The sequence below is a fragment of the Rhincodon typus genome, chromosome 31, assembly GCF_021869965.1.
Source record: "Rhincodon typus isolate 14 chromosome 31, sRhiTyp1.1, whole genome shotgun sequence".
Lineage (NCBI taxonomy): Eukaryota > Metazoa > Chordata > Chondrichthyes > Orectolobiformes > Rhincodontidae > Rhincodon > Rhincodon typus.
In genome coordinates, this window is record NC_063362.1 from 5,064,543 (window position 1) to 5,080,740 (window position 16,198).

At 43.4% G+C, this 16,198-nt stretch overlaps 1 protein-coding gene across 1 annotated transcript; it reads left to right on the forward strand.

The window, feature by feature from the left end:
* The first annotated feature begins 2,102 nt into the window (after nt 1-2,102).
* Nucleotides 2,103-15,677, forward strand: LOC109910859. The gene is made up of 6 exons (XM_048615180.1): nt 2,103-2,201; nt 6,550-6,612; nt 10,124-10,203; nt 11,130-11,260; nt 12,467-12,533; nt 15,326-15,677. The coding sequence occupies exons 1-6, from the start codon at nt 2,128-2,130 to the stop codon at nt 15,454-15,456; spliced, it is 546 nt and encodes a 181-aa protein (XP_048471137.1). The 5' UTR covers nt 2,103-2,127; the 3' UTR covers nt 15,457-15,677.
* Nucleotides 15,678-16,198: the final 521 nt, after the last annotated feature.

The window sequence follows — 16,198 nt, forward strand, 5'->3', positions numbered from 1 at the left end:
CAACGCCAGGATCCTAGGACAGGCCAAACAGAGACAAACACGGGAATTCCTAGAGGCCTGGTTCTTCACCAAGAAGGCCATCAATAAACACGTAGAATTAGACCCTATATATACACCACTGTGAAGAAAAACCAGAAATGAGGTAATCAACTGCAATGGACCTTAGAGTTTAAATACCAGGCGGGAAAGCACAACAGCGCTTCATCAGTGGCTACACTGATGATGTCACCAAGCAGGGTAATGAAACGTCTGTGAACTGACAAACCAGCTTGGCGAGCAAACCATCCATAGAAGTCTTTAAGCTGTTTTACAAGTCAAAGTAGACTGGGCTGGAACAAGTTCTGAGGTTTTTTTTGTAGAGTTCAATGAGTTGACCTAAGTTTTGAAGAGAAACAGAGAGGATCCTATCTATTGAATGTGCACAAAGTCACTGATGGGAAATACATGCTAACTTATCAGTCAAGTAAGAAATTAAAGCATGAAAGTAAGTGTGACACGTCACTGGGGTTGAGTGTCTGTAAAGGATATTGCTTGGAAAAGAGTTGGATTTTTTTTCTTCCTGCTGTTTGGGTAAATATTTTCAAATTATCTTTATATAGAGAGACGAGCTTTGTTTTATTATACTTTTGTGCAGTAAACTTGTGTTCTTCTGTTTAAAAAAAACATTGACAGAATTGTGTGAATATTTTCAGTGTCTCACCAGCATGTAAACAGATTGCAAAAGTAAACGAATGGTCTATCTAGCCAGCTTTCACTCTGGGAGCAGACTTCACTAGTATTGCAATCTGTTGGAATTATAACACTGCCCTGTTTGAACAGCCTGTAACCATGAGCTATGAGGACTGACCCCTGGACAAGGTGCAGAGCTATGGGCTCCTGTGGAGCTACCAGGCAATAAATAGAGCAAGTGGGAGATGGGGATGGCGTGGATATTCATAAAACCCAACTTACCAACTGCACTAATACCCAAGATTGAAATATTGGATCAGAGCTTAGGAGGTTTTGACTTCATGCCATGTAGTCAATTGATGGCTCAGCTGTGGTCACTTCCAGCATCCCTATGGACTTAATCCTGATGTGCTGTGTGGTAGTGAGAATGCATAACATGGGTCAGGCTGTTTAGGAGGAGAGGGAAATGTCATGGAGCAATTCAAACAGAGGAGAGGCGGTGAAAACAAAAAATGCTAGAAATCACAGTGAGTCAGGCAGCATCCGTGGAGAGAGAGCAAGCTAACGTTTTGAGTCTAGATGATTCTTCAGAGGCGAGGTGGTCATGGATTTGGGAGGCCCCAACACATCCACCAAGCTGAGAAGAGGAAAGGGAGCTAGGTGGAGCTCCAGTCACTCGCCAGCTCCGAGGGGTCGCTAGTGTTATAATATAATAAAACAAAACAACTGCAGACGCTGGAAATCAGAAACAAACAAAAACACAAATTGCTGGGGACACTCAGCACGTCTGGCAGCATCTGTGGAAAGATAAACAGAGTTAACATTTTGGGTCCAGTAAAACCCTTCTTCAGAACCCAATCTGAAGCAGGGCCACAGGACACAAAACATGAACTCTATTTTCTCTCTGCAGCTGCTGCTAGACCTGGGGTGAGCTATTGGTGGGCACTGATTTTTGAAAGAGAGGTGGTCAATATCTAAGGAGAGGAAATGATTTATAATATGAAGCAAAAACTCAGCAGGTCTGGCAGCTTCTGTAGAGAGAAAACAGAGTCAACACTTTGGTTCGAGTGACCCTTCCTCAGATACATTAACTCTGATTTCTCTCCATAGATGCTGCTAGACCTGCTGAGCTTTTCCAGCAATTTCTGTTTTTGTTTCTGATTTACAGCATCCGCAGTTCTTTCACTTTTCATTTATAGTATGAGTCAGCCTGGGCTGGTGAGCTGTTCACTGGAAGGTATAAAGGAATTCCACATTAAGAACTTAACGAGAGCAGATCATTTCACCCTTTGAACCTGCTCTGTGGATAATCTCACTCATCCTCAACAATCCTCCAAATCAATTCCCCAAGACACATGTTTAATGATAATTATTTGATTGAGTTTGAGGATTGGTCATTGTGCCATTTATTTAGTAACTTTCTTTTGTTTCAGATATCAAGGACTGTTTGTCTACAGCATGCTGCATTACTGTATCGCCCATCTTGCCTATCATTTCAGCAGACAGCTGCCTAAACGCAGCAGAGCAAAATTGTAAGCATATCCCGCTGAATCTGAACTCTTTATTTTCTTGGCAATTAAACCTGTCATTTTGCTTCTGACGTTACTCCTGAAGGTTTTGGAACTTTGTTGGGGTACAGTTATCTGTCACACAACACTAGGTTACAGTATTTTTTTTCTATTCATTGTATGGGATGTGGGCATCGCTGGCTGGCCAGCATTTCTTGCCCATCCCTAGTTCAACAGGTTTATTTAAAAACTTAAATAAAAATAAACCTGTTGGACTATAACCTGGTGTTGTGTGACTTCTGACCTTGTCCACCTCAGTCCAACACCGGCACCTCCACATCACAGTTATCTGAGCGTTAGACACCACTAGAATCTTACTGGAGATGGCATTGGCATTTTGAAAGTGTGAAAAGTTTGATTCCAATTTTTCCTTCACACCAACTCTACACATGCAGGCTTCCAGTAACAGTTGTCGATAGTGGTTTAGAGTGACCAGCCATCTCTTCCTTAACTCCTGGGGAATGTATGTGCCACTTAAATAGCAGCTAGTGCAACGCTGACTGGGAACTGAACATGTGACCCCCGCCAATAAAAGAAGTCTTGCTGTTTGGCTGCAGCTACAGATTAATAAACTCCCTGAGTGATTGGCGAAAACTATGAAATTAGGATCTTTGATGTGCTTAATGTTGTGTCTTGTGATGTGGGCATTCTTTCCATATTTTCTCTCCATGAAAGACTGCTTCTGTGGAAAAGCTCACATTTATGCGTGAAGTATTTTGGGAGGATGTATAATAAATCCCTTTTACATTATGGTTGTAAAACTGTAACTCCAGAACACTCAAAGCATTATCTGACTGTGGGTAGCAGCATTACAATCAAGTCTAATCCCATTCTGATTTGATGCCACACACATACAGTATTTAGTGAGTGGCCATTATGGACAAAGACACTGGCTGTTTTTTTACCCCTTAGCCTAGGAATATTGAAGCCAACATTCCAGGTCAGTCTGGGTTTATTAATGATGAACAAAATTAGCAGAAAAGGGAGAGGAATATCAGCAAAATATATCGCAGTGATGCAATGAACTTATTAAACTTAGCAAACGTCTCCCCTAAACATGCACCCCTCAGTTATTGGGAGACAGAGCAGTGAGGGAAAGCTAATAAGCGAACATGACTCATCACAGGGTCTCCATCTCACTCCCCTGCATCTTTGGCCCTCTCAAAACTAAATTGACCTGGGACAAACATGGAGTTGTCTGCCCTCCTTCTATCAGAAACCGCAGTGAGTTAGCTGTTCAGAAACTTGGTAACAGAACCCCTTGACAGATTGTAGTCCGGGGAGCTGAGAGCCCCAGTGATACACGTCGCTTCTATTGTTTGGATGAACTGACCTTATAAACTATGCAACTAACAAAACTTCCAGCTGCTTACCACCTCACTGCATCCTTCCTTAACTTTAACAAACAACCCCCCTCCAAATTACACAGTAATTGTGCCAATTCCAACTGTCCAGCCTATAGTCGGTATTTTAACAGTTTTAAAAATATTTCTATAACGTCTGCAAAAGCTCAATTTCGGTGTCATTTTACTGATCTCACCAAGCAAGTCACAATTGGCTTCAGCATTCCTAGGCTAAGGGGTAAAAAAACAGCCCGTGTTTCTGTCCATAATGACCACTCACTAAACACAGTATGTGTGTGGCATCAAATCAGAATGGGATTAGACTTGATTGTAATGCTGCTACGCACAGTCAGATAATGCTTTCAGACTGCCTATAGTTGAAGAATGCAGCTTGAGCGATAGTACTGAAATGAAACGCCGTAATAGTCACTTCCATTGAGAAAAATAATTGACAGTGAAATGACTAGGGTAGGCAGAGGGGGTTTATGATAATGACACTGGACTAGTAACCTGAGGCTCAGATTAATGTTCTCAGGGTGTTAGTTCGAAACCCACCTTGACAGATGGGAAATTTAAATTCAATAAAAATCTGAAATTATAGGCTAGACTAATTGGAACTGTGGAACCGCTGTCAATTTATCATAAAACCCCATCTGGAGTTTGCATGTTCTCCCTGTGTCTGTATGGGTTTCCTCCGGGTGCTCCGGTTTCCTCCCACAGTCCAAGGATATGCAGGTTAGGCGGGACTCACCATGGGAAGTGCAGGGTTACAGGGATATGGTAGGAGGGTGGGATGGGATGCTATTCGGAAGGTCGCTGTGGACTTGATGGGCCAAATGGCCAGCTTCCACATTGTAGGGATTCTGTGATTCTATATATGGCTCACCGATGTTCTTTAAGGAGGGAAACTGCTATCCTTGCTTGGCCTGGTCTAGATGTGACTCCAGACCCACAGCAATGTGATTGCCTCTTAACTGCCCTAATGGCTTAGCAAGCCACTCAGTTCAAGGGCAATTAGAGATGGGCAATAAATGCTCCAGCCAGTGGTACCGACCATCCTGTAAATGAATAAAAAGATCGATTTCCAGGATCTCAGACGGTAGGGGTTTATTCCAGGAATGTGACATGCTAACGTGTTTTGATTCCTGTTGATAATCCAAACCCTCTGTATTTCCAACAACAACACAACTTGGTTTTGTCGGCACTCACTCAGTTTCCTGCATTTACACCGTGGCTCTGTTTAGTTCAGTGCTGAACTCGTCAAATTGTGGTATGTTTAAATATTTAAACTACATGTATTTAGAAAATTCCACTATATCTGTACATGAAAGCTAGAACACATTTTCAGGAAGCGTTGTGCATAGAAGACAGTCTTTATAATTGTGTTCAAAGTTACAGTGCAGTTCTTTTAGAACTCTTCTTTCAAAAGCATATTATCCTTTAACCCCGTTTCATAAACTCATAGAGATATTCTGCACGGAAACAGACCTTTTGGTCCAACTCGCCCATTCTGACCAAATATCCTAAATTAATCTAGTCCCATATCCCTCAACTCTTCCTATCATGCCTTTTAAATTCAGAGGAAAGGGTTCCTGACTGAAGCAATGCTGCTGTGTTAAACTGTGTGATAGCAAGTTTCCAGAATTTCTAAAGTACAAGTAGGCCATTCTTTGACTTTGCTCCTCCTATGCCTACATTAAAATTTAAGACTTTCCACCCAAACTAACTCTTAAAGAAAGCTTGGAGCTGTGCAGTTCTTAACATACAATCTTGCTACTCTTAACATCCCAGTGCCTTCTCCCTAATTCTTCATTCTGTGCCCCCTGGTTTATTAGAAGATAAATTCCAAAGCCAAGGAAGCTCATTTCCCACAGTCCGAAGCCAAGAAGAAAATTAACATTATTGTGGCACAGGCTTCTCCAAGGAAGTGCCCTGGGCTGAGCTCATCAAACCCAGTCTGGCATGCCTGTTGCTGGGTATTAGAGTGAGTTCCTCCCTAGCCGCTAATGTAAGTTCCAAAGATAAGTGAGAATTCACCTCTGAGAGATGAAAAATAAATCATTCACCATTTGCCACTCTTCCTTGTCTGTCCATTGGGAAATAGTCCGGGGGCATTCAGTCATGTTCCTCCACTGTGAGGCCTTGGGGGCTGTATGTTAAATTTCTATAACTAAGACAGTTTGGCGATTAAGCAATCTAATAAGGCACTGTGAAGCATTGTATATAGGAACAGGAGTAGACCATTCAGCCCTTCAAACTTGTTCCACCATTCAAAGAGATCATGGCTGATCTGTGGCCTAACTCCATGTACCTGTCTTTGGCCCATATCCACTTATACCAAAAATCTATCTCTCTTAGATTTAACATTAACAACTGATCCAGCGTCCACAACCATTTGTGGAGGAGAGTTCCAATAAATTTTCACCTTTTGGGTGTCGAACTGCTTCCTAACATCACTCCAGAACGTGTCTGGCCCTAATTCTCAGACTATGCCCCTAGTTCTAGAATCCCCAACCAGTGGAAATAGTTTATCTGCCCTGTCTTTTCCTGTTAGCTTCAAACATCCATTTCTAAACCGCTTCCAGATTCAAATATTTCGAACAAGGCAGAGTTCCAAGTGTTAGATTGTTCTGATTAAGAGTCTTACTGGACTTAAAACACTGTTTCCCTCTCCACAGATGCTGCCAGACCTGCTGAGTTTCTCCAGCAATTTGTGTTTTTATTCGGATTGAGTAAGCTTTGGGAGCTGGGCCTTGTCCTGGGGTTGTAGTGTCGGGCATGCCTGGACCAGAGCATTTTGCTCCCCTGGTTGAGGGATAGCTTTGTAGAAAAGGGCATAAGGTACTTGTTAGGAGAGAAATTTACAGGCAGACAAAGTTTGTGTGGAGATTTGTAATTAACTTGCATTTAAATTTGCTTCAAAGAAGTGACACTTATTGCTTCTGTTACTAATTTGTGCTTGCTTCTAGTGAAATCCTGGTGATGATGCTTGTGACTATTCTGCTATTCCCACAGATATTTGTGCTGCTCAGGTGAGTTCAGTGTTTGAAACAAATGGTGACCCTATCTGATTACTGTTGAATGGGTTTCTCAGGAGCTGACCAGGTTCACTGTGTGGTCTGGGCTGAGCTGGGAAACATTGAGGGGAAATGTACCGTGACTGGCCATGTCCTATTTAATTCATTAATGAATGATGGAATGATAGCATACTGAAGGTGGCCAGTCTGCCCATCATGCCTGTGCTACCCTCTTTGGTAGAACTATCCAGTAATCTCCCTCCCAGCCCCAACCTTTCTCATGCTGGAAAGCATCTCCTGTCTCCCACAATACATGGGAACTGGAGTAGGCCATTCAGCCCCTCAAGTCTGTTTCGCCTTTCAATAAGATCCAGATTGAGCCGTTAACTCCACCTCCTGTCTAATTATCATTTAATACCGTACCTCTGATTCACAAAAAATCTCAGATTAAAAATTAACAATGGATCCAGTATCAACTGCTGTTTGAGGCAGAAAGTCCCAATTTATTTTTGTGTGCAAAAGTTTTTACAACTGCACTGTTGAAAGGTTTGCCTGTGACCTGTGATCTTCACACCCCAACTGGTATAAATAGTTCTGTCTATTTAACCTGTCAATTCTCCTTAATATCTTGAAAACATTGCTCAAATAGACATTCTAATTCCAGGGAATACCACACCAGATTTTGCCACCTCTCCCTATCATTTAACTGTTGGAATCTGGGTATCTGTAGTGATTGCAACCAGGTGGATCTTATTGACTATGAGATCCCTGATTGGGGCTGTTAACCTGGGCCAATCAGGGAGCCCTGGCTGACAGATATAAACAGGGCATTCAGAGACTCTCCAGACTTTGGGGACTGACTCTGAGCTGGCTGGTCATAGCCAGTATACTGTGCACATGTAAGTAAAGAGTGACTTGGTGACAGGGCACTGCCCTCTGTGCAGTTATTTCAGTATCTTTCTGTCTAATCTATGCTTCACCACCATCGAGGCATTCGGAACTGTTCACAGTAACTCCAGAAGCTGAAATATGATTTCTACACCCCTTGTATTCTAGTCTTCTTGATATAAAGGCCAGCATTCTACTGGCCATTTTGCTTCTTTTCTGCACCAGTATATTTAATTATGTGTGACCCATATCAGCCCCTGCTATTGTAAATATTCACTGTTCAGGAGGTAATTTGATCAGCTCTTTTTCTTCGGTCCAAAGTGGATGACCTCATACTAGCCCATTGTTGAAATCCATTTAAGGAGCTTAAATTTTGGTTGAAGTGAACAAAAGTCAGTATTGTGCTCAAAGTAGATATTTAAACGGGTTTCAGAATGGCAGTGTGACATAATTCATTTATGGTAGCCATAGAAATGTAGATACTTGGAGCAGGAGTAGGCCATTCAGCCCCTTGAGCCTGTACCACCATTCAGTATGATCATGGGCTTGTCCTTTGTCTCAATGATATATTCCCATTTTCTCTATACGCTTCTTGATGCCTTTAAAATCCAAACAAAAAATACCTTTCTCTTGAATATATTCAGTGACTTGTCCTCCATAACCTTCTGTGGTAGAGAATCCCACAGGTTTGCTAGCCTTTGATTGAAGGTCTTTTACTGCATCTCAGCCCTAAATAGTCTACCCCATATCCTGAGACTCTGACCCTAGTTCTAGGCTTCCCGACCAGGAAAAACATCCTCCCTGCATCCAATCTGTCCAGCCCTGTTAGAATTCTGTCGTTTTCTATCAGATCCCCTCTCGTTCTTCTATATTCTAGTAAATACAGGCTCCATTCCCTCTTGGAGTCAGGGAGGAGAATGTTTGCCTGGGCTCTCCTTTTGATTGTTGTTTTTTTTTTCCCAAATCTGCCTGTTCAGACACACCTCCGGGAGCAGGTGGGACTTGAACTCTGAAGGTAGGGTCACCCCGACAGCACCACAAGAGCCCTGAAATGCAGGATCTTGATTTGTGGTAAATCTCTGTGTGCCTAATGAGATTAGAACCCACGACCTTCCAATCTAGGGTCAGGCACTCTCACCACTACACTGTGAGGCCACCTTCAGTGATTTTTAGGTCACCCGCTTCAGATATAGACAACACACCTGTGGGGCAGAGATAACAAGGTGTAGAGCTGGATGAACACAGCTGGCCAAGCAGCATCAGAGGAGCAGGAAGACTGACGTTTCCGGCCTAGATCCTTCTTCAGAAACCCAAACGTCAGCTTTCCTGCTCCTCTGATGCTGCTTGGCCTGCTGTGTTCATCCATCTCTACACCTTGTTATCTCATATGCTCCAGCATCTGCAGTTCCTACTATCTCTGAAACAATTTTAATACCTGTGGGGCAGCTGGGACTTGAACTCAGACCTTCTGTCCCAGGCAGGAACACAACCACTGCACCACAAAACCTTTGCAAAGGTTTTGATGTGAGCCGGGCTGGCACTGCGGGAGGGCAGGGGGGGGAAGGGGAGTGTTGGGATGTTATTTACTGCAGGTGGAAACTGTCTGAGCTCCGTTTAGCCCCAGATTCAATGTTCTAGTAAAGTCACGGCCTGAGATTACAGACACCAGCCACACAAGGCACTGGAATTGTGCCACAGACCCACAGCTTTGAATATGGCCTCCTTTAGGCCTGGAGGCCAATGGGGAGAACGACGCCTTTTCTGGTCCTTTGCTTGATCGTAGACTCATTGTCATTGAGTTACACAGCATGGAAACAGACTCTTCGGCCCAACTCATCCTTGCCAACCAGATACCCCAATCTGATCTAGTCCCATTTGGCCCATATGCCTCTAAACCTTTCCTATTTATATACCCATCCAGATGCCTTTTAAATGTTATAATTGTACCAGCCTCCACTACCTCCCCCGGCAGCTCATTCCATACACAAACCACCCTCTGCATGAAAATGTTGCCCCTTAGGCCCCTTTCAAATCTTCCCCCTCTCACCCTAATCCTTGTACCAACTCCCTTACCATTGACAAGTGTGATCTCATTGAGATCTTTAAGGCTCTGTGGAGGAGTGTGGGAGGAGGTTGAGAGGATATGAAAGAAAAGGTGTTTCCACCTATTTGCAGGGGGGGTGGTGTCTGAAATGGAGGCATCAACATAAGGTAGCCATGATGTGGAGGTGCCAGTATTGGCCTGGGGTGGGAAAAGTCAGAAGCCACACGACATCAAGTTATAGTCCAACAGGTTTATTTGAGGTGACTTCACCTGATGATTTTAATATAAGGTAGTCATCAATAAACTCATTAGGGAATTTTGGGAACGTTATTTTCAGAAAGAATGTGGAACTCCCTCCCTCAAGTTGATGTGAGGAGCACAATGTTTCTAAGAGGGAAACTACATTAGTTATGAGGAGAAGGGAATGGAAAGGTTATCCATTGGGAAGTGCTGTTTTTGGGGAGATGTTGGATTGGATGAATTTAAATGGGACAAAGTTCCTGTGGAGCATAAACATTTTTTTTGCCCATCAACCTATCTCCCACCCCATTCAAAGTCAATTTTGTTTAAATTGATTCTTGGTTTGTCTTCCAGACCAAAGTCATCTCGATATTGTGGCCAGCCCCTCCTCATCAATTTGACCAGTTTTATAATCTTCACTTTTATTATGACAGGTAAGAGACAGACGCTGTCATTCATTTTCGGGACTGATTTCCCAATCTGTGCCAAAGAAGCATTGCTCCCTCAGCATCCGCAGTTTGAGATAAAGTTACTGTTTTTGGGTTTTATAAACAAATTAGCCCAAGGCACAGTCAAAATTCTGCACATTTTGGGATGGCTCTCATCATGATACAGAAAATAAAGGCGTGGGGCAGAAACTTGTTGGCGTTGGGTGCCTCGCTCACCAGCTGGAGAACCAGCAACAAGCCCATGTTGTGTCTTTCTCAGATTGGTCACCAAGTCACAAAACGGTCAGGCAAGGCAGAGACCACCTGTGGGGTCTGAAGTCCCCAGGGCCAGAGGTCCTGCCAGTGAGCACTTCCAGTCAGTTAGAGCCTGGCTGTTCTCATGCCCAGCAACAAAACTGAGGCAGCAATTCCTGCCTGTTTGAGGACAGGCTGAGAAGGAGATAGGGCAGTGTGCTGGAGGAATGGGTAAGAGGCACCTTAGGTTGGATCTTGAAGAGAGTTGAGGCTGGAAACGAAGGCTTGGGAGGTGGTGGTTGGCTCCCAGTGGGGCATAGCCCTGAGAGTGCAGAGCAGTAGAATTTATTTTGGGATAGAGTTGACGGTTTGAAGGATCCATGACCATGCTGTGAATCTATGACAGTTATTTAAACACTGTTGTTTGTTAATTGCAGGATGGACAGTGTTGTTAAATTATTCATCAAGGGCACCGTCACAGGCTGGTTGGGTCAAATGACCAGCATCTGCTTTGTAAATTCTATGTGATTAAGCAGAAAAATGAGTCCATTTTCACATTAGCTGGGGTGTAGGATAGGAGCTGTGTCTCATGATGATATTAAAGAACTTGATTATTTTATTGGAACTATTTCTTGCCAAGTTGACAAATGGATCTAACTCTCGTGAAACTTCCTCAGGGTTTACAATCATTCTGACCTTGATGGATCCGATCTCTAATGAGGTGAAAGTGGCTTTCCACGTGTACGGAGTTGGATCATTTGCACAGGGAATCATAACGACTGCCTTCACTGTTACTGCTCCCCAGTGTGTAAGATCATCTTTACCATCCTGCGCCGCTTTATATGTTACAATTAGAACACCAGGTGTTATATTTGCTCTTTCTGTTAAGAATGGGAATGGGAGCAGGCCATTCAGCCCCTTGAACCTGCTCCGCCACTCAATACAATCATGGCCGATCTCATCTTGGCCTCAACTCCACTTTCCTCCCCGCTCCCCATACCCTGTCACTAATTAAAAATCTGACTATCCCCTTAAATTTACTCAATGTCCCAGCATCCACTGCAGTTTCGGGGAGCGAATTCCACAGATTCACAACCCTTTGAGAGAAGTAATTTTTCCTCATCTCTGTTTTAAATCTGCCCCTCCTTCGCCTAACCTGCTCATTCCAGATTGTTCCAGTTGAGGAAATACCTCTCTATGTCTACTTAGTGAATCCGCTTTAGCATCTTATACACCTCAATCATACACCTTACACACCTCTAAACTCCAGACAGTATCAGTCTAAATTGCTGAATCTCTCTGTTGCACTGGAAACACTGGCCCACCCTTCAGACATGTTGGACTTACTCCCTTGATAACCTGGTGAAAAATTAAAGCACAAGACAATGATCAGAATAGAGATACAGAGCAGCAAATGGCCAGGTTCAGCTCAGACTCTGGGTTTGCTGATCTCTGCTGGTGGGTTGTCACTGGCGTCTGCACCCTCTCAGTTGGGAAGGAGTCACAGACCCCTCAATCCCGAAGGGTCTCCCGTTGAAGCGAACAGTGCAGGGAATTTCTCAAATGTAGAGGCCAAGGAAGGGCAGGATTGGGCCGTAATGACGGCTTCGCGGTATAATATCCCAATTAATTGTACAAACTGAAAGGGCTCTCGAAGTGCAGTGATAGTGCCCTTACTTCTGAGCCAGGAGGCCTGGTTTCAAATCCTGGCAAGTTCAAGTAATGACATGTCTGAACAGGTTGTTCAGAAAAAGCCTACAAACTAGCAAATGGAAAGTGGGTGAAATGTGGTCAATGCCTTTGCCCTGATTAGAATCGATAACATCAGGAAAATACGAGAGAACAGTAGTAACAGACATCCAGAGCAAATATAAACACTGGATAATGGTTGTACGTCACAGGAAACCTGGATGCTAAGATTCTGAATAATAAAAGGGGATGTTTCTTGATTTCGTGGCTCCTTTGGCTTTAAGTATTAAAACTGATGAGGGCATTGTTTGTTTATCATTGTTAGGCAAACACAACTCCTGAGCTGTACTACCTGAGCCTTGTGCTATCTGTACTGAGTGTGCTTGCAACAGGTATGTACTTTGTCATTGTTGAGGAGAGTAGGTAAAGGCACGTGACCCGTGTCACCAAGTGGGGGTGGTTAGCTCAGCTGCCTGGTTGGCTGGTTTGTGATGCAGAGTGATGCCAACAGCGTGGGTTCAATTCCTACACCAGCTGAGGTTACCGTGGAGAATTCTCCTTAACCTTTGGTGACCATCAGGTTAAACCACCACCAGCTCTGTCTGAGAGACTGGATCTATGCTCCAGTAGGTCTATGGCAGCTTCACCTTTATTGGCAAGTAATAATTTAATCCTCTCAATGCTGAGTTTTAATGGTCTTAATACTTACAGGAGAAATCAGAAGGATGGTGAAGTCTGCTGTTGTAATGACTTAACTACTTGTGGTGATTTATGCCTCCTATTGGACTTAAGCGTTTGTATTCCACAATGTACGATAATATATCTTTTGGAAATGTATCATTATCTCCTATTTTCTTTTAATAGTGTTGATCTAATATTACAATATTTCTGTGTCTCAGGCATGTATACAATGAGCAGTCCATTTAGAAGTTATGATCTTGTCATATCAACATAAGAAATAGGAGCAGGCCATTCAGGCCATTAAACTGGCTGTACTATATTTTTATTCTACCTCAGTGCCACTCTCGTGCATGATCCCCACATGTCTCTATCTTTAATATCTGTAAATCTAACCATCCACCTGTTTTGAACACACTCAGTGACTGAGTTTGCCCTGTGGGGTAGAGAATTCCAAAGATTCAATGCCTTCTGAGTGAAGAAATTCCTCCTCATCATTGTCCTAAAAGGCCTTCCCCTTATTGTGAGACTGTTTCCCACCCCTCAGTTCTGGAGCCCTCCTACTTGAGGAAACAACCTTCCTGCATCTGCTGTGTTGAGAATTTCTTGTGCTTCTGAGTGGACTTTTGTGAATGAATCATGTAAACTGATTGACAAGAAATGGAAGGCTGCTTTGGTTCTCATTAGCTTTGCCCCAATACTTGGCAGGAATTTCTGTTGACCTTAACCTTACATCTTGAGTCCTGATTTTTGAATCTTGTTATAATGTGGAAATCCTATATCAACATTTGACTGTCACAGAGCAATTGTAAACTTCCTGTTATTGAGAGATACAATTTGTATCCCAGGTCATATTGCTGATGTGTCACCATTGGCTGTTTACAGAACAGAACCATTAAATGTTCTGAGAAATATGAATTGAGACTCTGAATCAGGATAGGGGGGAATTGTAAAGGTTGCACATTCACTGTGGTAACCTAAAAAAGATAGTTGGTCCCTGTGTCGTCATAGTTTCAGAAGAGTCAGGGACAGAATGGAGGGGTGACAAAGCATTGATTTTGATCACTTACTGTGCTAAAGACCAGGTGCATTTCAGAAGCATTGTAAACTATGAGGAGGATAGTTTGGAACTTTGAAAGGATATAGACGAGTTAGTGAAGTGGGCCAATTGGTGGTAAATGCAGTTTAAGGGGGAGAAGTTTGAGGTGATGCGTTTTGGACATGGACAGACAACATAAAATAAAGGTTACAATTCTAAATTCTACAGGGGATGCTCAAACATCTGAATGTGTATACAGCCATATTGTCAGCACAGGTTGACAGCCATTAATGAAGCATACAGTATCCCAGAGTTTCCTATCCTGGAGTACAAGAGCGCCGAGGTCATGTTGAACTTCTGCAAGACACTGGGCCTCAGCTGGACTGTTATGTACGTATTTGGGGCCTGCACTTTAGGAATCTACAGAGACTACAGAAGAGTCTTACAAGTAGGGTCACAGGAATAGTGTATTTCTGTTTATGAAGATGGGACTGTTCTCCTTGGAGAAGAGAAGGCCGAGAGTAGATCTGATCAAAGTATTCAACATCATGAGAGCTCTGGAAAGAGTCAGTAGTGAGAAAGTATTCTCGCTTGTGAAAGGATTGAGACATTAGTAAAAGAAACAAACATGACATGAAGTAAAGTCATTTTGTGCAGCGAGTGGCTTGGATCTGGAATGTCCTGCCTGAGAGTGTGGTGATGAGGGAATTAGACTGATGTTTGAAAAAGTAGAAAGTGCAGGGTCGAGACAAGAAGGCAGCAGAATGGCACTAAATGTATTCCATGTCCAGAGGGCTCTCACAGACCTGATGGACCGAGTGGCATTTTTTTGTAATTTGGTGGTAAAACACCTTTGTATGCAAGTTGTGGAGAGGAGCTATTGGACTGTCAAAAGGATCTTTACCTGTTGTATGGATTTCATTTTAAATTATTTATTCTTTCCCTGGAGGTGGGCGTCACTGTCGAGAACCGCATTGGTTGTCCATCCCTAATTGCCCTTGAACTGAGTAACGTGCTGGGCCATTTCAGAGGGTAGTTAAGAGTCGATCTTGTTGCTGTAGGTCGGGAGTCATGTGTAGGCCAGACCGGGTAGGGATGGCAGATTTCCTTCCCTGATGGACATTAGTGAACCAGATGGGTTTTTACATCAGTAAATGATAGTTTGTGGCCTGGCCTCTAGATTACTAGCCCAATATCACGACCTCTAATCCTACCCCCCCCCAACTTATTTTCACCCTTCGCAGAATCCGACAGCACGAGAGGCCCTCACTGTTTGTGCCAGCTCTTTCCAATTCGTCCCATTCCTGCTGTCCTTTCGCTGTAGTGCTACAGTAACCTCAGAGTAAAGTGTCACAGCAGATTCACCTGATTCTGTAGGAGAGTGTGTTTGGTAGCAAAGTCTATATTGTGTTGAAATTGACACTGACTGTTTGTCATGTTATTTCTTCTCTTCCCCCCCCAAAACAGTTTTCATCGTTTTCCTGATCCCGTTCTGGTTGGCTGAAGTTCTGTACCCAGGAGTGATTTTAAACGGGCGATCACGGGCTAGAATCTGTCACAAACTGGTTGCTAGCTGCTCCTATCTGTGGCACGTATAATGAAGGCACTCGATAAAAAAAAATACCAGCATGAATAATGTATTTGGTTGCCATGCGACAGTCGTTTCTGGAACATTCCACCAGCAAGAGTTTGAGCCATTGCAGTGGAAGCAACTCGAGCCCAGTTCTGTCAAAAGACTATGAATGAGTGGATTAATTAACAGTATTTGCTTTGTAGGTTTAATGTAATTGACTGCAATACAATTGCTATATTTGGAAAAGCATTGTTTCTATGGCAGCTATATGATAAAGTTTAGACCATTTTAAACTCCATTTGAATCTCAGCTGTCTGCTGACAATCATCTAAGAGAAACACAAACAACCTTTCAGAAAAAGGCAGCAGGCTTTTTAATTTATCAATATTTTAAGCAGTGAGAACTTTCTTAACTCACTAAGGGCTGAAGGTATGTAAGCAGAATATTCATTTTCAAGGGGTGGCTCAGTGGTTAGCACTGCTGCCTCACAGTGCCAGGGACCTGGGTTCGATTCCACCCTCGGGCGACTGTCTGTGTGGAGTTCGCACATTCTCGCTGTGTCTGTGTGGGTTTCCTCCAGGTGCTCCGGTTTCCTCCCACAGTCCAAATATGTGTAGGTTAGGGTGGATTGGCCATGGGAAATTGCCTGTAATCTTCAGGGTTGTGTAGATTAGGTGGGTTATAGGGGAATGGGTCTGGTTGGGATGCTGTGAGGGTCGGTGTGGACTTTTTGGGCCGAAGGGCCTGTTTCCACACTCTAGAGATTC